General features: G+C 51.4%; 1 protein-coding gene across 1 annotated transcript in view; it reads right to left on the bottom strand.

Annotated features, from left to right (window-relative positions):
- The window catches only part of Asic1 (acid sensing ion channel subunit 1), a 30907-nt gene extending 4067 nt beyond the window's left edge, over positions 1-26840 (bottom strand). The window contains 6 exon segments of the mRNA XM_050122422.1: positions 203-353; positions 903-1030; positions 1589-1739; positions 24571-24766; positions 25272-25649; positions 26538-26840. Of these exon segments, the coding sequence (XP_049978379.1) occupies positions 203-353; positions 903-1030; positions 1589-1739; positions 24571-24766; positions 25272-25633 (988 nt within the window). The 5' untranslated portion in view covers positions 25634-25649; positions 26538-26840.
- Between the last annotated feature and the right edge of the window lie 502 nt (positions 26841-27342).

Genomic DNA, 27342 nt, shown 5'->3' with positions numbered 1-27342 from the left:
CCCCTGCTGCCCTGGAAGTCACCTACTTGGACAGTCCACCCTGCCTGTAAACATAGGCAGGAACTGAGAGACAGGAGCCAGAAAGATAAAAAATGGAGTGATCTGGGACCAGGGCTAGGGAGGCCAATACAGACGGGACACAGACGAGGGGCCATGCAGCCTGAGACGGCCCGGGACTGTGTCTGGAATCTCGGGGCCTGACCTGGCATGTGCACCATGCGGCAGTTGCAGTTCTCCACCAGGTAGCGCGTCTCACAATCGATGCGGCAGGCTGTGATGCTGTAGGAGTCGAAGAAATCCGAGTCCATGGTGACAGCTTTGCAGGTGCCCCAGGGTGAGGGCAGGTAGATGAGCTGCTGGGAGAGCCGGGGAGCTGGGGAGGTGTGGGGCTTCTCCCCGACTCACCCTAACCGGACTCCTCTGGCAAGATACAGAACTCAGGAGTCATATCCCTGCACTTCTAAAGGTCTTAGAGTTCATAGACTATTCCTTCCATTCTTGATCCTCTCTCTCTCTCTCTCTCTCTCTCTCTCTCTCTCTCTCTCTCTCTCTGTGTGTGTGTGTGGTTGTATACATGAGTATGGCTGTGCCCCATGCACAGCTCAGAAGAAGTAGATACTGGATTATTGGATGGGTTCCTCTATTTCTCTCTACCTATTGTTTTCGAGGCAGGATCTCTTACTGTACCTGGGGCTTACTGGCCTGAGGATCCACCTGTCTCTGCATCCCAAGCCCAGAACTGGGGTTACAGGTGTGCACCACCTTGATTTTTACATGGGTGTTAGGGATCTCAGTTAAAGGCCTCATGCTTATATAATAAACACTACCCATTGAGCCATCTTCCCAGTTCCCCAGAACCCCATCTTGACTCCTCAGCATAACCCCAGAAGTAGCCCCCTCACCCTCTGCTCCTGGCAAGACACAAAAGTCTGGAAGCCTGGGGCCACGCCGAAGCCCAGCTGGTCAATGAAAGGAGGTTCGTCCTGGCTATGGATCTGCACTTTGATGCCTGCTTCGAAGGACGTCTCGTCTGTAAAGAAGAAGGCATGTCGGTCAGGAGTGTTTGAGTCCCCAGTCATCCAGGCCTGGGACATCACACCTCCCCGGCACGGACTTGGGGAGGAGGCTGTGGGGTCCCAGCATACTTCCAGCCTCCTGCGTTCTGTGGTGCTCCAGTGACTGCTGCGTCCTGCACACGTCTTTTCTTACCTGGTGTCTGCAATGTACCTTGGTGTTTTGGATTATTTTTCCTGGAGTGCCACTGTCTCGGCCCCTCTCCATTTCTCCTCAACCCTTTCTCCCCTCTCCCCATCTCTCTGCCCCTGTGTCCCCTGAGACAGAAGAGAGGGAGTTAATTTATAGTGAGTGGCGGCCACTGCCAGAAGAGAATGATGACTGGTTACCGTGGAGAGTAACTGAACCAGGAAGGGGGAGCCAGGGAAGTAACACCGGGGCAAAGACAGCAGTGGAGAGGTCTTAGGAGGAAGGGGAAGAGTCTGAGTCTGGCCTCTGGGCCACACAGTGGAGCTCTAGTTGAGTCTGGGGCCAGAGGGGTTCAGGGAGGGGGCTCCTGAGCAGGGAAACATACCGGTCTCTCCCCACACAGGCAGGTATTCATCTTGCTGGATGTCCAGCATGATCTCCAGGCCATTGCCAGTCCCGCCTTTCATGGTCTTCAGCCTCGGCCGCCCATCTTGGCCTGAGTTGAATGTGTAACACTTCCCATAGCGTGTGAAGACCTGGTGGAAGGCAGTCGAGGACGTGAGAGTCCCAACAGTCAGATGAGCGTCTGGTTGGGTTTAAATAGCGGGAACCACAGGGATCAGACACAGGCGTGGGAGGGAGGTATACTGATCCCTCTCCTTGCCTCTCTGTGACACTGGCAGTGCCTTAGACCATCCAAGATCATAACTCTTGCCTGGACTCCCTTTGTGCTCCTTCAGCCTCGAAGTGATAACAGTTTCCAACTATTACTTGCTGCATTGGCTTATGGCTTCCTTAATCTTGCACACAGCTTTACGGACAGCCCCTTTGTTAAGGTCTTTTCAACTGAACTATCCAGGGACGATCTTTTTCTTGCTATGGCCCTAACATATGCACCTCTGTCACCATGATCCTATAGCTGCCAGACTGCTGAGGCCTTCTGAAATAGATCTTTAGATCTTCACTTTGGAATTTCAACCTCCTAAACTGGAAATCCTCCCCAAGACCTTCCTCTGCACCTAAGCCCCTAAAGCTAAGCCCTTTGGTTTCTTCCCACTATGAGCTTCTCATGTCCGCCATTGTTCCACTATCACTAGAACCTGAAAGCAGACCCAGTTGCCATGCCAAGACTTACTTGAGCATATCACCCCCTTCCCCAGGACTCAGGACTGAGTACCAAGGCTAGACACGCTCAGTCCCAAGGCAAGGCATGTTGGGGTGCTCAGTCCCAAGGCGAGGCATATTGGGGTGCTCTCGTAGAGCTCTGAGGACCTCAAAGCAGATACCTCCCTTGTTAGGTAATCCTGTATCTTCTGCCCCCACTGATGCCCAGTGGCCAAAACCACCAGGTCACAATCATTTCAGGGACTGAGGTGACACCATGCACACCTACATAGTAGGGCATAGAGGGTATGGAGAAAGGTCAGGCATCTGAAATCTGCAGGGAACTAGAGAGGGCATCAAGCCAGACAGGCCAAACTGGGGAGATGGTAGATAGCAGGTGGTCCCTTAACTAAGAAGTCCCTCCACCTCTGGGTGAGGAGAGCAATGGGGAAAGGTGATATTTTCTAATGATGGCTTCCTCCAGGAAGAAAGTCCTGGCCACTTAATCAGAGCTGGGAGCATGGGCTGTGACTTAGAAGATTCCTGGCTTCACAGACAGATGGATCTCTCTCTCTCTCTCTCTCTCTCTCTCTCCCTCACGCGCACACACACACACACACACACACACACACACCCCACATGCAGCTGGTAGGGGATCAACTCCCATAGGAAAGAGCACAGGAGATACACACACACACACACTCAATCTCTCTCTCTCTCTCTCTCTCTCTCTCTCTCACACACACACACACACACAAACACACACGCCCCTGGCAGAGGAAGTACACAGACGACAAGGTAACAATGCAATGAGGTCTCTGCTATGACATCTGCTGACACGGGTGGGGCTGTCTCCATCTGTGATCCCCTTCTGCACCTCTAAAGACTAGGTGACCCCCCACTATCACTCCAGGGATGACAGTCAACAACTGGTTGAGCTACCCCCCACCCCCATCAGAGGCTAACTTCACAGCTCAAGCAAGGTTCTGGGGCCATGCTGGACCATGAAAAGATCAGGCGAAGAGCAGATGAGACTAGAGGATGTTCTAGGCATCAGAGTGGCCGCTAATTACCGATGGGGACAGATTTCAAGACCTGTGAACCTGGAGCTCTTAGTCCAGCTCCAGACTCGGGGATCCCAGGTGAACTCTGACCCAGATCAGGCAGGGTTCAGCAGTTACCAGCCCCAGGTCCAGGAGCTGGTGGCCAGAGAGAGCTATGGCATATACTCTTGGGGGTTATGCTAAGCGTGGGCCCCACTCACCACTGAGAAGTTGTGGGGACCACAGGGGCCTCCGCAGTAGGAACAATAGAGCAGCATGTCCTCCAGCCGGTGGCAGGAGCGATTGTAGAAACGATGGAGATTAAAGGGCTCCCCGGAGAAAGCCTCTGGCCCGGGTGGAGCAAGGGGTACCCCGGGATCATCACTTTCATCCAGCCCTAGCATGGGGGCCAGGTAGAGCAAGTCAGGGTAGCTGAGCTGGGACAGCCGGACAGCATTGGTGTTACAGAATGTGACCGCAGGGAAGACCAGTTCTGTGGTGGCCACCTCATCTAGCAAAGTCACATGCGGGTAGCTGAGGTAATAAGCAACTCGGTCCCCTACCTGGCACAGGAAGGCACCCAGTGCTATGACAAAGGCCACTGCCCACAGGACCTGCCTTGGTCCTGGGCCCCCTTCCACAAAGACATGGCTGGCACCATGGAGGGTGCAGCTGTTGGCAAAGGCCACCAAGTCCCTAGGCAAGTCCCCCTCATCAAGCTCCCTCTTGACTGCCTCTTTTTCCTTCTCTTCCTCTTCCTCTTCGGATTCTGAGCTGTCCTGCTGCTGCCGGTGGTGGTGAGGACCCCAGATATCCCCCATGGGTCCTGGGGCCTCCTTCCCAGAGGAGAATGACACAGAGCAGAAGATCTGAATGGGCATCTTCTCGGCGGGCGGCGGGAGGAGGAGGAAGGTGCCAGAAGCAAGGAGAGCGACTTGGTGTAGTCCAGCAGGGCCAGCTACCGCACCCTTTGGTCCTACGGCCTTCTCCCGCCCTGCTGTTTGTCCTTCCCCACCAGAGCCTCTGTGGCAGTGTGGCTGAGCTGGGTAGGGCATGGGAGGAGGACCAGACTGCCCTGCTAGAGAGGGCGGCGTCTGCGCTGATGAATAATTGATGGCAGTGGGGAGGAGACAATACCTTTGTCTGACACTGGCTCCAGTGCCAAGAGGGTTTTAAGCAAAGTAAGAACCCTGGCAAAGTCTTGGGCTTGGTGCCCCCTCCTCAGGTGAGGTGACACCCGAGGCGGTCGGTCCCTTCCTCCCATTGCCAGGATGACCTCGGTCCTGTCCTCTTGCAGGACGCCGTGCTTACTCTTTCCTCCAACTGCTCCTCAGCGTGTCCCTCAGTTTCCCCATCCCAGTTGTGCCTTCTCTCCTCTTCTCACACAACCTAGATCCGGGCTATCCAAGCCTCAGAGGTACTCTCTCTAATTCCTCTGCACCCTTAATCACTCAAGCTGTTTCCTTAACCCCCACATCTCCCAGTCTTCCCTCGGGCCTCTGGTCACTGTAATTATTCCTTTGCCACTCAGTTCCCAGTTGACTTGCACTCCCCCAGAGCCCTGGATAGCCCTGCAGTCACTCCCTTGACCCGCAAGTTCCCACCAGCTCCCCTTCTCCCCTGACCTACAGCTCTATTTTAGGCCCACATCCCTCCCCAAGATCATTGCACTTAGGGCTCATTCCCTCCCCCACCTTTTTTGTGGCTTGTGAGGCAGCCTAGGTTCCATTAGCAGTAATCTTCACTGACCACAGACTCATTTCTGACCAGTTCCGGGCACTGGGGAGGGACTCGTGAAGCCAATGGCAGGCACACTTCTAACCCTTCCACAAATTGCCCTTCCCCACTTAAAAACAAAAAACCCACCCAGTTTAGAAAAGGAGTGTGAGAAATTCTCTCTAGTGGGTGGAAGAAATTGTGACCGGTGTGGAGACAGAAGGTCCTGGGTGGGAGAAGTGTTAGGAACCAACCTGAGAGCATTACAGACCCCTCGGTCCTGCGGTTCCCTCAGAGCAGTACAGACCCCTCGGTCCTGCGGCTCCCTCAGGTCCCTACTCCCAGGCTCCTCCCCCCCCCCCCCCCCCCCCCCCGTGCCCTCATTGCCCAGTGCCACTAGTTTAAGGTGTTTAGCTGTTAACTAAAAGTTTATAGGTTTGAATCCTACCTAGGAGAGGAAGGGAGGGATGGGGGACGGGGGAAGCAGAGTCACTCTTGCTCAGCGGTGCCAAGTATAGTTTGAGGCCAAACAAGTCTCCTGGGCCTTCCCTTTCCTCAGGCCTTCTAAGGCCTCGCCCCACTTCCCAGTCCTCTGTCCCACTTGCAGGAGAGACCCTGGGATGTGTTGGGGTGAGAGGCAGGCTGTTGTGTGATTTTTACCCTCAGCTTTACTGCAAGGATGCAAAGCCCCAGAAGAAAAAGCCTGAGGCTTGGCTGCTCTCCAGCCTTCCACTGCCCTCTGATATACCTCAGTTCCTTTTGTTTTTCCCTCTAAATGACAGACAGCCTCCCAATTAGTCTCCCAGGCTCCCTTGTCCCTGCCTTCAGTTTACATCATGTGACCATGCCTGGTTCCCTACTTAACACTCTTCACCGGCAATGATGGACCATGGACAGAAAGCCCTGCACCCTGCACCTCACTTCTACACTGCCCCCAATCCAGCATCCAGCATCCAGTTACCAGAAGCCTCCCAGACGTACTAGGCTCACCCACAGCCCCGGGATGTTCATTTTTTTCTCGTCTTTTTTATTTTATGTGTTATTACCGTGTGTGTGAGCACGGGAGTCTGGTGGTCAGAAGACAACTTTCAGAAACCAGTTTTCTTTTTCCATACTGGCCTTTCAGAATCAGACTCAAAGTGGTGGTGCACACCTTTAATTCCAGTACTCAGGAGGCAGAGGCAGGTAGATCTCTGTGAGCTTGAGGCCAGCCTGGTCTACAAGAGCTAGTTCCAGGACAGGTTCCAAAGCTACAGAAAAACCTTGCCTTGAAAAACCAAAAAAGAAAAAAAAAGAAAGAAAGAAAAGAAAAAGGGAAAATCAGACTCAAACCATTGGGTTCTGTGCTTTTACCTGCTAAGACATCTTGCTGGCTCTGATGACATCATAATTATTATTATTACCATTACTATTGTTGTCATTGGTATTTTCAACATGGTTTCACTATATAGACCAGGCTGGCCTGAAATTTATTATGTAGACCAGGCTGGCCTTGAGCTTACAGAGATGTGCTGAGATTAAAGGTACACCACATGTCTGGTCCCTCTGATCTATTATTTATCATTTAATGCATATGGGACTGCACACCACAGTGTGTGCAACACTAAGAAGGTCAGAAGGGAGTGTTGGATCCCCAGGAACTGGAGTCACAGAACACTGGAAGCTGGTGGAGAGCCACTACGTGGGTGCTGGGAATAGATCAATCGTCCTCTAGAAGAGCAGTCATGCTCTTCGCTGCTGAGCCGGCTCTCCAGCCCCAGCTGTCTGGTCTTCCTAAAGAGACAGACTCTCCCTGTGCTGCTGTCCCTGAACTCCTGGGCTCTTCACCCTTCTTTTCCACCTCCCAAGCAGCTGGGTTATGGGCCCAAGCGACTATGCCCAACTCCCCACTTCCTTTTCAATACCCTATTCCTATATTCCCTACAATGAGAAGTCTTCCCTGACTCCACAGGGCACAATGCCCACCCAGGACTCAGTATAAGGGACCAGTCTCTGCACAAGGCACTCCAGAGGTGAGGTGATCCACAGCTCCTTAAGTGCGGAGCCTGTGAGAGAGAACGATCAAGGTAGAGAGGCTACGCCAAGGGGAAAAGAAAAACATGTAAGAGTGGACAAACAAGATGGCTGCAGGGGAGGAGCTTGTGATAAGCCTAGACCTCATGTAGTGGGACGAGAAAACTGACTTCCACAAGTTGTCCCCCTGAGCTCTACAGTGCACACCCACACACAAACTCTAGATAGGCAGATAGAGAGATGATAGATAAATGATAGATAGATCAATAGATAGATGATAGATAGATGACAGGTGATAAGTAAATGATGGATAGATCGATAGATAAATAGATAGACAGACAGACAGATAGATAGATAGATGTGATATAAAGCAAAACCCCACGAAAGTAACTGGGTATGAGGAGAGAGATCAGCCACCTTCAACTGTTGTCCTCTCCCGAATGAATCCATGGATTCCCTTTCTGCCTGCTGCCTCATGGACATCTTTTTCCTTTTGCCAGTTTGGCCTGAGTTCTCAGGGGACAGGGCCTGCTCTGTTGCCCTTCCTCTGGGCAGTTTCAGAGGTTAGTCCTTGGCTTGTGGGGTGTTGGCTGAGGTTGACCACTGATGCCTGTAAGTCTCTTGACCACTAGAGGGCACTGTCTCCCTCCCTTCAGACGTTCTGGAGGTGAATGTACTTGGCTTCACAAAGAGGAAACTAAGGCAGGGAGGGCGGCAGGCTGAGAGTTCCCACCGGAGAGGAGGCTGTGAAGGGCTCGGCAGCTTCAGAGGACAGTGAGTTGAAATCATTCCTCCCCACAATTTCTGCACCAGGACTCACCATGCACTCCTACATGGCAACAAACAGGCGCAGTACATGTACGCAACATACACACACAGACACATGCATATGCTCACTCAGTGCACAAGTGTGCACACACACACTCACACACATGCTTGTGCACAGGCACGTGCACACTTGCATGCACACGCTCACATTCCTTACACTCTCCCCTCCCCATCCCCACTATCCTCACTTCTTTGCATTCGCCTCTGACTTTCGTTTCCTTCAAGTAGGTAAGTTCAGCTTTCCAGTAGTGGGAAGGCGAGAAGAGGGCCAGGCATCCCACTCGGGCCCCTGAGAGCCGATCAGGTGCACACAAACAGAGACGGACACCTAATTCTGTGCCCTCTGGGCCCACAGTCTAGCTCAGTTGTGGAGGGCTTGCGGGCTGAGGTCCTGGACTCAGTCCCTTGAATCATGTACTCAGACGCGCTAGCAGGAGGGTCAGAAGTTCAAGGTCGTTCTCAGCTGCACACTGGATTTAAGAACACCATGAAAGACATGAGAGCCTGCTTCAAAATGAATACATAGCTGGACCTGGTCACGCACACCTATAGTCCCAGCTGCCAGACCTCTGAGTTTGAAGCCAGCCTGGTCTACACAGCAAGTTCTAGGCCAGCCAGGGCTACATAGAAGTACACGTATGTATGTGTGTGTGTGCACTCCTGTCCATGTGTCGCTGCATAGACACCGGAAGTTAACGTCGGATGTTCTATAAATCGCCACCTTATATAGAAATAAATATGCATTAATGAGTAATCAGTCTTGGGGCTCTCCATCCATGGATGAACCCCTTCCCCGTGTCCTTCCTCGCCAATGTCCCTCTCCAGCTGTGCATGGTAACCGAGTGCTGTCTTACTTTCTAAATTTCATCTCCCTCACATCTGGGCGTTTGGTGATTTTCAACTAATAACTCATGGGCTCATTCCACACAGCCTTGACCTTATGACCATTTCACAAGCCAGTCCTGGACCACAAGGGCTTGCGTGGTGGCTCAATAGGTGAAGTGTCTGATGTACAGGCACGAGAACCTGAGTTCAGATCCACAGTACCCACCTAAAAATTGGACAACTGACTACAACCCCACACTGGGAAGGTGGAGATGGCTGGATCTCTGGAGTCCCATGGCTGACTGGGTCCTAGATAATTTGTCAGCTCCGGGTTCAGTGAGAAAGTTTGTCTCAAAAGATAAATAAATAAATGAAGGCTCTGCAGAGATGGCTCAGCAGGCACGAGCACTGGATGCTCTCCCAGAGAACCTGGGTTTGATCCCAGCACCTACGTGGCAGCTCACAAGTGTCTACAATTCCAGTTCCAGGAAATTTTATACCCCCTTACATGGTACACAGACATACATGTAAAATACAAATATACATAGTAAAATAGAATAAATTACTTATAAATAAATGGAGAATGATAGGAGAGGGGACCCAGCACTGACCTCCGGCTTTCACACAGGCATACACGTACACATACCACACACACACACACACACACACGCTTGTAAAGTGCTGAGCCACAGCAACCAATTCAAGTCTCCTAATGAGCAAGTAATAAAACTAGAGCTGGGTGTGGTGGCACACACCTTTAATCCCAGCACCCAGGGCGGAGAGGCAAGTGGATCTCTGTGAGTTTGAGGCCAGCCTGGTCTACGTAGTAAGTTCTAAAACAGCCATAGCAAATAGTTCAAAATAGCTCAAAAACAGACAGACAGACAGATTAGCAATTAGAATGAGGCTATCTATCTTTAAATTCTTCCTATCTGCATTTCTCATTAATAGTGGGCGACAGAGAGTGGGCCAGATCCTGCACTATGGAGCTGACTGTCTAGTGAGTTAAAACCTTTACAAACCAAACTATAATGCATGTTATGAAAACACTTTTGGGGAAGAGGGCAGGGGAACCTGACTCAGACTGGGGAGTCCATAAGGTTTCCTGAGGAAGCGATGTTTGAACTGCAACAGAAAAAAGCTCTCTGCATCTGTCACTCGGTCACTATCTCTGTCCCTCTGATGTCCCCGGCCCTGTGTGTGTTTCAAACAGAGAAGAGTGCAGACCTGAACAGAGACAGATTTGCTTGGAATGGGAGACCAAGTCACGCGGCCTTGCGAGACATCTGGTCCAATAGTAAATGTATGATCTCGGTTGAAGGATATGAAATAATCAAAGCTAGGTTTTGGCTGGGTGGTCGTACAACCTATAATTGGAAGCACTTGGAAGGCTGCAGACAGGAAGATCAGTTCAAGGCCATCCTTGGCTACATATTGAGTTTCTGGCTACCCTGGTCTACATGAGATCCTGTCTCAAAAACAAACAAACCAGAAAGAAAGAGAGGGAGCGGGAATGAGAGAGTATGAATGAAGCTGCAGATCTTATCAGGCAAGTGAGGTAGCTGGGGTGTCAGATGGTCTGCACACGTGATGGGGCGGTGCTCCAGAGCAGACGCACACCTGGTGGTGTGATGCTCCAGAGCAGATGCACACCTGGTGGTGTGGTGCTCCAGAGCAGAGCACACCTGGGGTGGGGCGGTGCTCCAGAGCAGACGCACACCTGGTGGTGTGGTGCTCCAGAGCAGATGCACACCTGGTGGTGTGGTGCTCCAGAGCAGAGCACACCTGGGGTGGGGCGGTGCTCCAGAGCAGACACACACCTGGCAGGGTGGTCTCCAGAGCAGACACACACCTGCAGGGCGCGGTGCTCCAGGGCAGATGCACACCTGGCGGGGTGGTGCTCCAGAGCAGAGCACACCTGGGGTGGGGCGGTGCTCCAGAGCAGACACACACCTGGCAGGGTGGTCTCCAGAGCAGACGCACACCTGGGGGGGCTCAGTGCTCCAGGGCAGATGCACACCTGGCGGGGTGGTGCTCCAGAGCAGATGCACACCTCGTGGTGTGGTGCTCCAGAGCAGACGCACACCTGTGGGGCGCGGTGCTCCAGGGCAAATGCACACCTGGCGGGGTGGTGCTCCAGAGCAGATGCACACCTGGCGGTGTGGTGCTCCAGAGCAGACTACGTACAGGTGAAGGACTTGTTTGAGAAGTAAGGATGCGAGTTTGGTTCTGCATGCTGGTTTTTGTGTTGTTGTTTTTTGAGACAGGGTTTCTCTGTAGCTTTGAAGCCTATCCTGGAACTCTTGAACAAAGAACCGTCTGACCTTCCTGCTGGTTTAGGAGCCTTAAGGCCATCTGAGTGGAGATGCTAAGTGGAGAAGCAGAGTTGCTGTTGGGAGGGGAGCGCTGGCCTGAGACAGAAAGCTGGCAGCTGGCGGGGTGTAAATGGTAACTGAAGTCAGGAGTGGAGGTGCGGCTGCCCAAGAATAGAACGTAAAGTTTAAAAAAAGATAGAAAGAAAGGAAAAGAAACTTGATTTGGCAGTATCCACTAAAGCTAAATAGAATCCTACCTTATGACTTAACCACAGCCCTACTTCTGTACCCAAGAGGAACGAGTATACATGTCAACCAAAAACCAGGAACAAGAATGTTCACAGCCGTTCTATTTATAACGGTCCCAAACTGGTGACAACCCAAATGTCTAGCAATAGTAGAATGGCTAAATAAATTACATTCTATTAATATAATGGGATAACACACAGCATTGAAAAAGAAATGACTACACACAACATGACTGACTCGCACATGTGCAAAAGGAGATAGTCCATGAAAGTAGATGGAGGGTATGAACAACTCCAGGACGTTTAAGAGAAGTGAAACTTGACGGGTGGTGGTGGCGCACGCCTTTAATCCCAGCACTTGGGAGGCAGAGGCAGGTGGATCTCAGTGAGTTTGAGGCCAGCCTGGTCTGAAGAAGGAAGGAAGGAAGGAAGGAAGGAAGGAAGGAAGGAAGGAAGGAAGGAAGAAAGGAAGGAAGGAAAAACTTGCTCTTACTGCTAGAACAGTGGCAGGCTCTTGTGGGGTGGTACTGACCTGAAGGAATCACCTGAGGTGTTGGAAATGTTTCTGTCAATGAGAATAGATACCAATGTAGTACGTCCTATTACATTGTAAGATATGCCAGGGTAACATTCTTCAAGCTATGCCTTTAAATTATATCCTTATGATTTATTTATTTTTAAATATTTTTATGGTTTATTTAACTTTATTTTATGTGCATTGGTGTGAAGGTGTCAGATCCCCTGCAACTGGATTTTCAGACAGTTGTGAGCTGCCATGTGGGTGCTGGGAATTGAACCCAGGACCTCTGGAAGAGCAGTCAGTGCTCTTAACCACTGAGCCATCTCTCCAGCCCCTATCCTTATGATTTAAAAGGAGACTAAAATCACAGACTGGGCCTTGAGTGCAGACAATGCCAAGTAAGTAGAAGAGATTGAACTGGCAAAGGAACAGAGAAGTGGCTCCAGCCAGGAAACAATGGCTCAGAAAACAGGTAGGGTCAATTTTGTTGCTATTGTTTGTTGCAGCTCTGGGGATCAAGCTTTGCCCCCAGCCCCTTAGAGGTTGATTTGTTTATTTATTTTGTCATTTTCTTTTTTGTTTTGATTTGTAAAGACTCTTCTCAGACTAGTCTTGAACTCGCTATGTAGCTGAGGTTACTATTTAACTCTCCATCCTCTTGGGGATGGTTTTGAACTCTTGATCTTCCCGCTTCTGTCTTCCAAGAACTAGGATTATGAGAATGTGCCAACTGTACCCACCTTTCTATCCCCAACCCCCGTCTTGAGACAGGGTATCACATGTATCCCTGCTGGCTTTAAACTAATTATGTAGGGAACCTTGAACGTCTGATCCTCCTGCCCCCACCCCCAGAGTACTGGGGATCACAGGAACAGACCATTGTAACCTGTTATGCGGGGCTGGAGAAAAGCCAGCACGAGCTCAGTCCTCTACCGATGAAACTGTGCCCACTTTCTCCTCTGCTGGGTTGAATGAGAATGGCCCTCATATGCTCATATCTTTGAATATTTGGTCCCCAGTTGGTGGAACTGTTTGGGAAGCATTTGGAGGCGTGGCTTTGTTGGAGGAGGTGTGCCACTGGGGGCAAGCTTTGAAGCTTCAAAAACCCATGCATTCCCCCAGTTAGCTGTCATTGCTTCATGCTTGTGGATCAAGATGTGAGCTCTTGGCTCCTTCTCCAGTGTCATGCTGTATGCCTGCTGCCGTGCCCCCCCCCCACAATGGTCATGGAACCATGAGCCCTAAATTAAACGCGTTCTTTTATAAGCTGCCTGGTCATGTTGTCTTATTTTGGCAATAAAAAAATAATTGTGCTAATTGGACCAAGTGAGCAAGAGATGGCAACCACTTTGGACTTATAACACATATGCACACACAAGGATGGGAAATAAATTCAGCCAAAATTCAAGGGCCTTCTACCTCAGTGAAATTTCTACGAGTCTAGTAGGTGAAGGGTAAGTTACTGCATCTGGCCTCTCCTGCCACCAAGAAAGAAGCTCGGTGTATAAGGGGCCTGTGTTACTCTGGCCCACACACCGAGACTCGGAAAGCTGCTAGCTTTGGCGGGCTGTGGAACAGGAAAAGGCTCTTCAACAGGTCCAAGCTGCTGTGAAGGCTGTTCTACCACTTGGACCATGTGATTCAGCAGACCTGATTGTACTTGAGGTATTAGTGGTCAATAAGAATGCTGTTGGAGGAAATCTCAAGGTCCAAATCAGGAGCAGAAGGAGAGAGAGTACAAGCAAGGAATTCAGGACCACGAGGGGTGCACCCACACACTGAGACAATGGGGATGTTCTATCGGGAACTCACCAAGGCCAGCTGGCCTGGGTCTGAAAAAGCCTGGGATAAAACCGGACTCGCTGAACATAGCGGACAATGAGGGCTACTGAGAACTCACGAACAATGGCAATGGGTTTTTGATCCTACTGCACGTACTGGCTTTGTGGGAGCCTAGGCTGTTTGGATGCTCACCTTACTAGACCTGGATGGAGGTGGGTGGTCCTTGGACTTCCCACAGAGCAGGGAACCCTGATTGCTCTTTGGACTGACGAGGGAGGGGGACTTGATTAGGGGAGGGAAAGGGAAATGGGAAGCGGTGGCGGGGAAGAGACAGAAATCTTTGATAAATAAATAAATAAATAAATCAGAAAAAAATAAAAAAAAAAAGAATGCTGTTGGAGGGGCTGGAGAGTTGACTCAGTGGTTAAGAGCACTAACTGCCCTTCCATAAGATCCAGGTTCAATTCCCAGCACCCACATGGCAGCTCACAACTGTTTGTAAGTCCGGTTCCACTCTCACAGAGACAGACAGGCAAAACACCAACGCACATAAAATAGCATTTTTTTTTTTTTTTAAAAAAAAAAGAATGCTGTTTGAGCCTTTGGCAGGCCCCATAGGTGAATTACAGAGGAGACTCCATTTCTGGTACCAATTTCTGTCTTAGTTCTTTTCTATTGCTGTGATAAGAAAATATGACCGAGATCACTTACAAAAGAAAGCATTTGATTTGGGACTCACAGTTCCAGAAGGCTGGAGTCCAGGGCCATCATGGCAGGGAACATGGCAGGCAGGTATGGTGCTGAAGAAGGAGCTGAGTTTACAAGCATACAAGCATGAGGCAGAGATGGCTAACTGGGAATAGCATGGGTCTTAGAAGCCTCAAAGCCCACCCACAGTGACACAACTCCTCCAACAAGGCCACACCTCCTGATCCTTCCTGAACAATTCCACCAACTGGGGACCAAGTATTCAAATATATGAACATATGGGGGCCATTCTCATACAAACCCCACTTTCCCTTTGTTTTCTGAGGCAGGATCTCATTGGGTAGTCCAGGCGAACCAAGAACTTGCTCTCCTCTTGCCTCAGTTTCCTGAGTATCTGGATCTATAGGCCACCGCATATGGCTTGGCTCAACAGTTCTGAAAGCTATTGAAGAGGAAGAATATAGCATGCCTGGCAGCAGTGGCGCACGCCTTTAATCCCAGCACTCGAGAGGCAGAGGCAGGCGGATCTCTGTGAGTTCGAGGACAGCCTGGTCTACAAGAGCTAGTTCCAGGACAGGCTCCAAAGCTACAGAGAAACCCTGTCTCGAAAAAAACCAAAAAATAAAAAATAAATTAATGATTTACTTATTTCTATTTTATGTGCTTGGTGTTTTGTGTACATGTATGTCTGTATGAAGGTGTCAGGTCCTCTAGAACAGGAGTTACAGACAGTTGTGAGGTGCCATGTGGGTGTTGGGAGCTGAGCATCCCAGGTCCTCTGGAAAAGCAGCCAGTGCTCTCACCGCTGAGCCATCTCTCCAGCCTTGTACACATTACTTTTAATAACATTGCAGAAGAAGCCCTATAGTGTGGAGGGACTGGAGAGATGGTTCAGGGTTTAAAGAGTTCTCTTCCAGAGGACCTGGGTTTGAGTCCCAGCACCCACCCAGTGGCTGCTAACAACCATTTGTAACTTCAGTTCTGGGATCTGATGCCCTCTTCTGGCCTCTGAGGCTACTGCATGCACACGGTGCACAGATACATGGAAGCAAAACACATAAAATATAAATAAATAAATAAACATAAAATATAAATGAATCTAAAAAACCCCTAAAATATGGAGGGTGCTGAAGAGTTGAAAGATGTATGTTTTGTTTTTGCTTTTTATCTTAGTCCAAAGTCTGATTTACTGTACTCAGTAAATGGGAGCTATCATTATAGCAATGTGTTTATTTCTTTGAGATGGGGTCTTGCTGTGTTTCACAGGCTGGTCCCCAACTTCAAGGCTCAAGTGATCATCTGACCTCAACTACCTAAGTAGCTGGTTACCAGAGGTGTACCACAGTGCTTGGCTTAGATGCGTGTTTTTAAGTGGGGAGATACTGAATATGTTTTGATGCCACAGGACGGCTCCACTTGAGGAGTAGAAATGGCCTACAGAGGAGGGAGAGGTTATCACTAAGACAACGCTCCTATAAAAGGCAGGAGGAGTCAGACAGTGCTGAGACCATCGTAGATAAGATGAATGTTCCCTTCCTTCCAGGGCTTCTTACCAAGAGTCAGGCGATCTTGTCTGAGGCTTCTATTTTCTTGATCAAATGGAAGCAAGGTCATCTGTTAGGAGGAGGAGGGGTGAAAAGAGCAGAAAGGCAGAGTAGAGAAGCCTGCAGGCATCCTGAGGAGGTTTACCAGTTGGCTAGGGCAGCTCAGCAGGGTTGCCAGGTAGCACGCAGGCCAGTTTAAGGATGTTGCTCGTGAAGGATGTGAAGAGTATGATGTCATCCTGCTCTGGGGTGTGGCTTCCTCTGGTACAGTGAGGCTGCCCTGGGATCATACCCTTTATGGGATCAGTGGTAGATTCTTCTAAAATTGGGGATTGGAACAATGGTGCCATAAAAAAGCAGAGGGGTTGCTGTGTGGTGGTGCACGCCTTTAACCCCAGCACTTGGGAGACAGAGGCAGGGGGATCTCTGTGAGTTCCAGGCCAACCTGATCTACAAAGCAAGCTCCAGGATAGCTAAAGCTACACAAAGAAACACTCTCTCAAGCCAACCTCCCAAATAGCTATAATAAAGAAAATAAAATAAACAGACATCTAAAGATTTGGTACACTCACAAGGGGGTGAGACTCTTGGGGCCACTTCTGACCCCGTCTTTTCCTTCCTACCTCAACACACCACTTCTCAGAGCATGTGCAGCTGGGAACCCAGAACAGCTTTGTCTGCCACACACAATGCTTGGCCCACAGCCAGGAGAACCTGGACTTGGAAGATCCAAAGTCAACTAGACTGCCATGATCTCAGGCAAATCACACAGCACCATGACCCGCAGTCTCCCCGTCTTTCCAGTGATGATATTTACATATTTAGGAACAGTGAGACTTATATGAACACAAGTAAAAGGAATTTATAATTTCTCTTCTTTTCTGTTTTTTTTTGAGACAGGGTCTCTCTGTCTAGCTTTGGAGCCATTCCTGCAACTTGCTCTATAGACCAGGCTGGCCTTGAACTCATGGAGATCCACCTGCCTCTGCCTCCTGAGTCCTGGGATTAAAGGCATGTGCCACCTCTGCCTGGCTGGGAATTTACAATTTCAAAGCAAGACCTAAAGTTGCCGCTATGGGTTCCTCATGCAACAAGAAGTCTATCCACACAAAGCTCCCACCCCCAGCACACACAGAGCTGTGCACGTCCCATGAACATCCACATATGCCCATTCCATTCTACACCCATGCTCTCTCCAGATGTGGAGATGGAGGTACAAATGTGTGATTGCTCCCTAGGGGCACACGCAGTGGGTGTGCCATGGGAAGTCTGAACTGGCTGCTGTCCATGGCCCAGGCTACTGTAGCAACTTCTCATTAGGAATGTTCTTCACCTGGCATGCTGATGGAACACACCAGTTAGAGACACACAACACACAACACTAAACAGCAAAGCCCATCCTCCTGGGCCCTAAGACAGTCACATAGAGGACCTGTGGGTGACAGGGATGGGGATGGGTTTGTTCTTTTCTTAAAATTCATAGGATCTCTAAAGATCTTAACTGGCCATTCCTTTCCCTCTGGAATGGTGTTGGTGCTCACTGCTCACTAATGTTCTCTCTCTCTCTCTCTCTCTTTCTCTCTCTCTCTCTCTCTCTCTCTCTCTCTCTCTCTCTCTCTCTCCACTCAAGAACCCAGGGTTCTGTGAATGATAGCAAGCACACCAGTGAGTTACATCTCCAGCCAGCTGCCCCAATTATTACAACTTCTTAAGGGAACACAAAGTTTCATGCTCACTTAAAAACACCCCTCGGGGCTGGGCATGGCTGCCAACATCTTTAATCCCAGCACTCAGTGCGCCCAACACTCAGAGGCAGGTGGATCCCTGGGTTCTAGGACAGCCAGGGTGACACAGAGAAACCCTGTTTCAAAAAACAAAAACAAAACAAAATCCCTCAAGGAGAATGTCCTATGCATGATATGTCACTGCAACACACCTGTTATATAAGGTCTAGCCTTGGCCAAAGTGCCTCAGAGAGTCTTTATCCCGGAAGCAGGGGCTGCCCCAGACAACACTTCAGGGCAACTCCTCTCCTTACAGGAAACTGGGTCTAGAAGCTGAGAAATAGAGTCAGGTAGAACTCTGCCCCAAGCCCTGCCCAGTCTTTGTGCCCCACCTTTCGGACTGCCACCCAAGGGTCCGACTGGACTGTCCTTGGCCAGAAGCCTTGGCAGCTGCAGCTTGAACCAAATATGAGTGAAAGCTTGTGCCTGGCCAATGGAAGGCAGATATCAGTGGCTGGAGAAAACTGTCATTCGGGTGGGAGCATGTTGTAACACAGAATGCTTGGAGTAGCTAAACTGAGCTGAGGTGGGAGGATTCTACTTGGATCTTTCAGTGTCCCCTGAGGGCACGAGAGAGAGAGAGAGAGAGGTCTCCCTTTCACTGCCACACCTCAGCCCCAGAACAGGAGCTGGCATTTGGAAGTAGCTCTGTCTGAAGGCAATAAATTACAGACACCCCCTCGATCCCAACTCCTCATCCCCAATGTCCAATATCCCCCACCCTATCCCCAACACCCCCTTCCATCATCACAACTGCTTTCCACAAAGTTGAAGCCATTCTGGAATGACCTGTACCTCTAACAGAATGTCCCCAATCAGTCTGCTGGCATCCCTTCTGCCTCCGGAACACAGTGGGGTGCAGCACGCATCTCCTAGTGCGCATCCACCGTCCAGAAAACACGCCTTCTCCCAGCCCTTTACTTCCTTCTCTGCCCCCAGAGGCACTGAGTTACTTACATCAATTCCCTATTACTTTAGGCAAGAGCAGGGAGATCAATTAGCTTTGAGCAGCCTCTTAGCTGATAGCAGTCTGGGAAGACTAGCCGGGGTGGGAGGGGGGAGGGGCGAGAGAGGAAACTAAGTAACCCTAGAGATCCCAGAGATGCAGGGGAAAGATGGGAAGGCAGAGCAAGAGACCCTACTCCAGGGTCTCCGGGCTCCTGCAACGGGCTCTGCTCAGCTCTTCTCCCCGCTGAATCTCCATCCATTCAGGCACTCCCTAGGGAGCCGGGCAGGACCTCCCCAGGGACGGCTGGCAGGACCGGGTGTGTCTGAATTCCTTGAGTGAGTGGAGCCCTGCCTCCTGTGGAGCCTCTTCAAAGTCTGCGTCTGTTCCTCTCAGCAGGCCCCTGGGCAGGACCATCAGGACTGTCCCCTGGATGGCCTTTGTCACCTCAGTCTTTCTCTTCTCACCCCGCCACCCCCTCCCAGTGGAGAAAGTCTGGGTAATAGGATCAGGTCCCTCCAAGGATGTTCGTTCTGAGTGCCTATGGGGTCTGGTGAAGTAAGGGGCGTTAGAGAAGGGACTGCCATCTCTGGGCTCTCATTACTTGTTTATTTATTTTTCAAAATTTTACTTTTTTTTTTTTTTTTCTCAAGACAGGGTTTCTCTGTAGCTTTGGAGCCTGTCCTGGAACTAGCTCTTCTAGACCAGGCTGGCCTCGAACTCCCAGAGATCCTCCTGCCTCTGCCTCCCGAGTGCTGGGATTAAAGGCGTGCACCACCACTGCTCGGCCAAAATTTTACTTTTTGAGTCAGAACCTAGTGCCTCATTCTTGCCAATGTATCCCCTCATTCCTAGGCCTCTAGTTGCTTTAGAGGACCTCTCTGTCCCCAGTCTGAGCCCCAGGGTCACACCTCCTTTTAGGTGAGCCTCTTTCTCCCCTCAGCACTCCAGAACCTTCACGTCTCCCCTCAGAACGCTTAGAAGGGCCCACCCCTTCCGTGCCCACCCCATTCCCTCCACCCCGGCACGGGGTGACTGGATTGTTTCTTCAGGATCTGGAGGAATCTTGTGGCCACCCCAAGCTCCCAGTTCCAGCCCTGCGTAAATCCCTGCTCCTACCACACCCCTACCTCCAGAACCCGCTGTCTCCTATTTCCTTTCTCTTCCAAGGCTCAGACATGAATTCCTGCTTCTTTCTTCCCTAGGCAAAGGCTCTGGGCCTCAGCTGGAGGGGATGGCGTAGGGCAGATTGGGCAACCATCTGCAGGCCCCCTTCCGTTGGTGCCACTCAGCATTCCAGCCACATCGCGCTCCCACTGCCAGGGACAGATAAGGTGCAGCTGGAGGCTGGCACCAGCTGTGACTGTGCTCCCTCCCCAGCCCCCTCCCAGAGACTAGCAGCAGCTGAGTCCCCCCCCCCCGCCCCCCATGGAACCCCTGTCCTGCCTTGGCCTGGCTGCCCCTAAGGTGGGGAAAGGAGAGAGGAGCTTCAGACCTTGTTGCCCTGGTAACCAAGCACCCCACTGGGAAGGAAGGGAGATGGCCAGGAAAGAAGAGGACCTTGTGTTGGGCCTTCCCTGCTCTCTTGCTTTTTCAGAAGAGAGCTACTGATATCTACCCAACTGGATTGCCTAGGGGTATCCCTGGCTGCTTCCTGCCTTTCTCAAACCCAAATGACTTCCAAAACAAAATTTCCCGGACTTAGTTCAGGCCCCTCATCCTCCCAGCCTCCACAGGTCCCACACTCACCCCATCCTCCCAGCCTCCACACTCACCCCATCCTCCCAGGTCCCACACTCACCCCATCCTCCCAGGCCCCACACTCACCTCCATCCTCCCTGGTCCCATATTCACCCCCATCCTCCCTGGTCCCACTCCATCCTCCCAGCCTCCACACTCACCCCATCCTCCCAGGCCCCACACTCATCCCATCCTCCCAGGCCCCACACTCCCCCCTTCCTCCCTGGTCCCATATTCACCGCCATCCTCCCTGGTCCCACTCCATCCTCCCAGCCTCCACACTCACCCCATCCTCCCAGACCCCACACTCACCCCATCCTCCCAGGCCAATACATTCCCTGAGGTTGAGCAGGGTTTAGAAGCGCATCTAGGGGAGTTGGGATCTTTGGGCATCGAGGCAGCCTTGTTCTATGCCTTCCTGAACAGCCTTAACAACAGGGTAGTTGCTGTTTACGTAAAGAAGTCCAAATATGCCTATGTGCACAGCATCCCCAAACAAGGAGCAAAGACTTGGGCCCTCATTTAAGACCCCCTGCTCTTCTGGGTGTGGTAACATGTAATTATAATCCCAGTACACTAAGGTAGGACTGTGAATTTGAGGCCAGCCTGGACTACAAAGTAAGACCCCCATTTCAACAACAACAACAACAACAACAACAACAAAAAGATGAAAAGCCTGTTGGCAACTACTTTTAGATTAAAGACAATCAGCAATGAAAAAGAGAGAAGTATAAACTTGCAAATTTTGCAAAATAATCCTAGCTGCTGCTTTTGCATCCTGACCACAGTACCCTGTTCCACTCATGCTCAGGAAGCATCTGATGCCCAGACTGAGACAGATAAAGTTTGTGGGCAATGTCAATGTTTTTATGGCATTTCTGGGAAATTTAAGGGAACTGACAATTGTGGCCCAGGTCTGATCTAATATGCTTATGTTATGTCCAATCATTTTGTACCCTATACCCACTATGTGGTTTTGCCTATAAAAATTTTCTGGAATTACTGTTCCGGGTGCTCTACCTCTTTGGAGACTAGGGACACCTGGTGGTGCTATTGTTAATAAATCCTCTTGCTTCTTGCATCTGCTGGACTGGTTAATTGAGTTGCGGGGCTTCTCCCTCTTGGGCCTACACCCAAGTGGGTGAGGGTCTTTCAAAGACAACCCCCCTTACTACTGAGCGATGCCAGGGTAGTTGCCTCTAAGCCTTGACCCTGCAGACACATGTTTTTCCTCAGTGCTCCATTGGCCCAGAGGCTAGATGCACTTCCCCTACACGCCTCCCGGCTGAGCAGAGTGCTCTGGCCGGGAGACAGACATTAATTAGAAGACCTAGGAGAGGAAACGAATGTGAGCCCCCTTAGGATTGGAGACCCAAAGGGGAAAGCTTCCCAGGCCCTTCTACACCGAAGAGCTACCCGCTGAGACCCCTGAGGGTAGACGAGGCTGTGGGGAGGAAAGAGCCTGGCAGTCGGGTCCACCTGCTGGCACTGGGTAAAGGCTGAGGAGTTTGGATCCAGCAGGATCCAGGGTCAGGTCTTTGACACAGGCTGAGAACCATAACAATCCTAGTTTCCCCTGACAATACAGAGCCAAGAAATGCCACGGTGGTGTCTTCTGGATGCTGGCCTGTGTGTCTGTCCTCTGAGCAAGAAAGAGCTCACACTGGGACTGGAGAGATGGCCAGCAGTTACTAGTGCTTGCTGCTCTTTCAGAGGAGCCAGCACTCACATCAGGTGCTTACACCACCCTTAAACCCAGCTCCTCTTTCTAGCCCCTGAGGGTACCCATGACTCATGATCCTACAAATGTAAATAAAAATAACGAAGCAAAACGGAAGAACTCAGATTGCTCTGGAACTCTGCAAACCAAATACTTCTCTGACAGTTTAAAATTGTCCCCTTAAACATGATGGGCAAATTACATTTCTCTCTCTCTCTCTCTCTCTCTCTCTCTCTCTCTCTCTCTCTCTCTCTCTCTGTGTGTGTGTGTGTGTGTGTACACCACAGCACTCAAATCGAGGTCGCAGGACAATTTGTGAGAGTTGATTCTCTTCCACTCAGGTTATCAGGCCTGGTGGCAAGCACCTTTACCTACTGAGCCATCTTGCCATTCCCAACTAAACTTTTCATTGACTTCCTACATCCCTGTCTTTTACTTTAGCACTTCTCCAGGTTGAGTTATGCTCCTCCCTCCTGCATCCAGCACTACCAACCACCTAAGTGAGCAGGTTTCCTCTCCCCGCTGGTCCCTTCTGTTTGTGTTTTCAGCGTGCTGGAGACAGGGACACTACTCTCTGCTATCTTCAGCACCGTTCTATTTTTCTTGGAAACATAGCTTACGAGCCCAGGAGCCCTTTGGGCTCAAGGTCTGGAGGAGTCCAGGACTTTCCTGTTGGGCAGAAGTGAAAAAGAGAAGTGATTGCACCTGGGGTAACTGCCCATCAGCTTGGCTCAGCAAGGAGTGTGCTTGTGTAATCGGCATGGAATTGACAAAGGCCGGCAAAATGAATCTGCCTCCCAGAGTTTAAAGAGATTGGGAAGGCTTGTGTAACCCCAGCAGGAAACGTTAAACATGCCCAGGACTCTAACCTTTCTACACAAACAAGTGGGGTTCACGCTGTCTAAGACAAGGAGGAAGCAAGCCAAGTTGAAGAGAAAACAGTCAGGGAGGAGAGAGAAGCATTGAGAGTGGAGAATTAGGAAGAGTCCTGGGGAGACCGAGTTTGAAAAAGCCATGTCAAAAGTGAAAGTGACACGGGATCTTCAGGGTCAGCAATATTAGTGATTAAAGTACACTGCATTGGGCCCTGAGGAGATATGGGTTCTAATCCTGGATCCGTCATCAACCAGCTAGTGAGTTAAGACTTCGTCATGTCTCCGTCTGTGCACGTGTAAAATAAAGATAATTTGGTTATTTATCAAAGGGATTGAGAGGCTAGACTCCAGATCCTTAAGGTTTCTTTCTAGCCTTTGTGCATGTGTGTATGTATTTGTGTGTGCAAGTGTGCTTCTTCTTTGTGTTTTGAGATAGGCTCTCTCTATATAGTCCAAGCTGTGCACTTTGAGCTCAATGTCCTCTTGTCTCAGTTTCTTGAGTGCTAGGATTACAGGTTTGCACCATTGTATCCAGGGTTTTTTGTTTGTTTAATTTGGGAGTTTTATTTTGTTGCCTAGGATGGTATCAAACTCCTGGGCTGGACTATTCTACTTGCCTGGGACCCCTAAGTAGCTGGAACAATGTGTCAATATACCTGAGTACAGTTTTGATTTCAGACAGGCTCTAGCTATGTAGTTCAAATAGCCTCAAAAATCCCAACCCACCTCAGCTCCCCAAGTGCTGGGATTACAGGTGCATACCCTACATCCGGCTACGTGTGGCTTTTTTTTAACCCCGAGGAATCTATGTGATTTGCCCAAGAGCACCTAGCACATCAGTTGCCAAAGTCAGTTTCCAGAACCTGTGATGCCAGCCGGAGGGCACCACATCTACGGGATGGGATATGAACGGCCAGGGGTGGTATCTCCATCCTCAGAAGCAAAGGGAGCCTCCAGTTCAGCTGTAATTGTGCTGCATCTTGATGCTCTGACACTGAGTGTGGAATATGGCAAGGGCGAGCCTACCCTGCCTTGTGTGTGTGTGTGTGTGTGTGTGTGTGTGTGTGTGTGTGTGTGTGTGTGTGCTGAGCCTGGCATGCAGAGCATGACCCTTGCAGCTGTTCCTGAGGAAGCTTCCCTACCTCCCATGCTCCACAAGCTTTTTAACATGCACTTATACCACCCAGGGATCTTATCTGACGCAGACTGCTGATTCTGCTTCAGTAGGTTAGGAATGCGGGGTGGCAAAGTCATTCATTTCTTCCAAGCTCCCAGATGACAGTGTGCAGACCTACTTTTCAGTAATAAGGCTGTACTTACCTACCACTACTAACTCTGATCTCTGTGACCCAGAATAGAGGATCAGAGGGGTTGGGGCCCCTCTGGGTAACGTGTGTTCCTGTGTATGTGTCTATATGGGTGGTTTATGTAGTCTATAACACAGGCTTCCTTTCCAGCCATCATGCATGCAAGACTGAGGTTCAAGTCTTCATGCAGTACAAATGCACCATGTGCTGAAAAGTCCCCTCCTTCCTGAAGCAAACCCCAAGACACCCAACTTCCTCTCCCCGAACAGCAAACATAAAGAGATGCTCGGCCTGCTTCTTATCTGCTCCCCTTTTGGGGATGGGGTGCCACTCCACACCAGGGACTCACCACTTTGAAGTCTTCAGCACTGCAGGTCTCCCCTCGGAAGTGGCAGGAGAGCAGCATGTCTCGGATGTCGTGTCCTGCTCTATCGTAGAACTCACGCATGTTGAAAGGCTTGGGCTTGAAGCTACGGAAGTTGGCCTTGTCCTGCAGTATCTCCAGCTGCTTTTCGTCAGCCATCTGTGTGTCCGGTATCTCATACCTGGAGCCCAGGAGTGAGTGGTATATGGATCAGCATGACCACTAATGTCCACGCCCTATTTGGGGTTGGGTAGGGGCAGCGCTCAGCCCCTGGAGGATCAGATCTGGGCATAGATAGACCAAGAAGGAAAGCTGGGACTGTCAGGAGAACCGGACACATGGAATGTGAGAGGACAAAGGATCTGTAGTGGCTGCCTGGGGTAGGGTGAGAAGCATGGGCAAGGCAGGGGCTATGGATGGTACAGTCTCTCCCCTTTAAAGGTAGCTGCCACATCCCCTAAGTGAGGAGATGAGGACATAGTGGCAGGAGGAAGGCGAAGCTCACTCCAGGGACGGTTCCAGTATCTCATAGCTTAGGCTGGGTGGGAATGGAGCTGTTTGGAACCATGCTGGAATCAGACTGTGTGTAGGTAACTGGTTCCTCTGCTGTGGCTGGTTTAAGGGGGTGCTACAGGGCAGAGCTGGCTGACTTTTGCCATGCAGAGGGGTGGACGGGAGCTGCCCACCTGTTGTTGAGCAGGGCCAGCAGCTCCCCAGCATGGTACAGGTCATTCTTGGAGACTTGACTAAAGCGAAACTCATTGAGGTTGCACAGCGTGACAGCTGGGAAGGTGAGCTGGGAGGCAGCCACCTCGTCAAGCTTGGTGACGTGATGATAGCAGAAGTAGTATTGTACACGCTCAGTGCACACACACAGCAGGACCGCCAGTGAACCCAGGAAGCACAGCGCCCAGAGTGCTCGCTTCAGAGACAGTCGCTCATAGGAGAAGATGTGGGCAAGGCCATGCAGCGTGGAGCTGCTGGCGAAAGCCTGGATGCTCACCGGCTGGACACCACCCACCTCCTCCTCCTCGGTCTTCAGTTCCATCCTTGCCAAGGGGATCCTGGGGGAAGGAGAGGAGAGACAGGAGTCTGTCATTGTCCTGAGATGAAGATACATAAAGAGCCCCTCCAATTACGTCCACCCAAAATCCTTTTCCGGAGGTGACTGCTCATTCAAGGGAGGACTTCCCTGATGTGCAGGCTCAAAGGTGGCTTGATGAAAGGACCATACAAGATGATAAGCATTTAAACATAGAGGCTCAGGTGTCAGCTGAGGTCGGGAGAATGCTCTGCAAGGGAGACTTCCCAGACTATGGGAGACCCCGGATATAGTCACTAGAGTGAATGAGGGAAGTCCCTATGCACCCAAAGGCAGGCACAGGAGTTCCCTCCAGATGTGAGGTCACTCTGGGACAGGGATGTACCCCAGCCGAGATCAAACTCTCCATAATGGACTGAGCCAGGGGTCAGAAGCTCTTCTCTTAATCAAGGGTATCCCCAGGAACAAGCTGTCACCCTAGATGCTAAATCAGGGCCTGAAAATCTCCAGAGGTGGCCACATCTGGGGAGGGGCTCAGTCTGAATTCTCACCTTCTGTGTCTCCTGTTCTCAAACAGGCACAGGCGCAGGCTGTGTGTGTGCGTGTGTGAGTGCGTGTGTGTGTGTGTTTGTGTGTGTGTGTTTGGGAGGGGGTGGCAGGCTGCCTGAGGTGGATGTATGAAGGGGGGGCGCGGTTCCCTATGACAGCCAGTTGTCCCCGCCCCGAACGCATCCCCCTCCAGTCCAGCTTATCGTCGCAGTCAGATTCCCGGCTCGGGTCTCCTCACCCCCGCCCCCTCCCCATCCACCTAGCTTTCTCCAGAAGCTGGAGAAAGCTACAAGGGAGGAGAGTGTTGGTTTCGGGATGCTGGCGAGCCCCGCGGCCCAAGGCGGCAGGGTCGAAAACCCACCTGAGGGGGCTGGGGAAAGCCGGCCGCCGCTGCAGGTCCTAGGGCACAGGCCGTCCGTGGGCTCAGCGCCGCGCCGCGGAGGGGCTCATCGCCCGGAGCCTGTGCCGCCGGCCACCGCGGCACCCGCGCAGAGCCCTGCAGGGAGCGGCCCGCCCGGCCGGCTCGACTGAGCTTGGTCCGCCGCCCGCGCGCGCTTGCTCGCTCGGCTCGGTCCGCCCGGGGCTCGGCGCGCTGGCGCTGCGCGGTGCTCTCAGCCCCGGGATCTGCAGGGATCCATCGTCCGGCCGGGAGGCGGCGGGAGGGGAGGAGGAGGGGAAAGGGTGCGCGTGCGCGCCTACGAGTGTCTGCGAGGGTGTCTCTGGGCCGGTGTGCGCGGCCCCCCCACCCCCCGGCCCGGGAGCGGAACCGAGGGCTCCCCCCGCTGGCTCTCCTCTTCCCGCTGCTCTCAGCAGCGCTACCTCGCTAGGATCTTGGAGCCGGCTCTCTGCTTGCAAGGCCCTGTGGCTTATGTGTATGCGAGTGTGTGAGACTATGTGTGTGGTGTGTGTATGAGCGCGCGCGGGCGCGCGGGCGCGCGCAGGAAGGAGGGTGTCTGCCCCCAGCGTCCCCCTCCTCACGCTGTCTCCTTCGGATGGAAGCTCCTGCCTCTTGCTGATGCTTCCTCTGATGGCACATGCACACGTGTACACACACACACACACACACACACGCTCGGAGTCACAGTCACACTTGACTGATTCAAGTACTTGCCTGTGTGGAGATCCAGAGTCTTACCAAGCCGCTCAGCCTTTCACACATCGCATAA

This window comes from Alexandromys fortis, unplaced genomic scaffold (assembly GCF_014885135.2).
Source record: "Alexandromys fortis isolate MF-2015 unplaced genomic scaffold, M_Fortis_MF-2015_v1.1 scaffold_216, whole genome shotgun sequence".
Taxonomy (NCBI): Eukaryota; Metazoa; Chordata; class Mammalia; order Rodentia; family Cricetidae; genus Alexandromys; species Alexandromys fortis.
The sequence above is the reverse complement of the archived record's forward strand: the minus strand, read 5'-3'. Positions and strand labels throughout refer to the sequence as shown.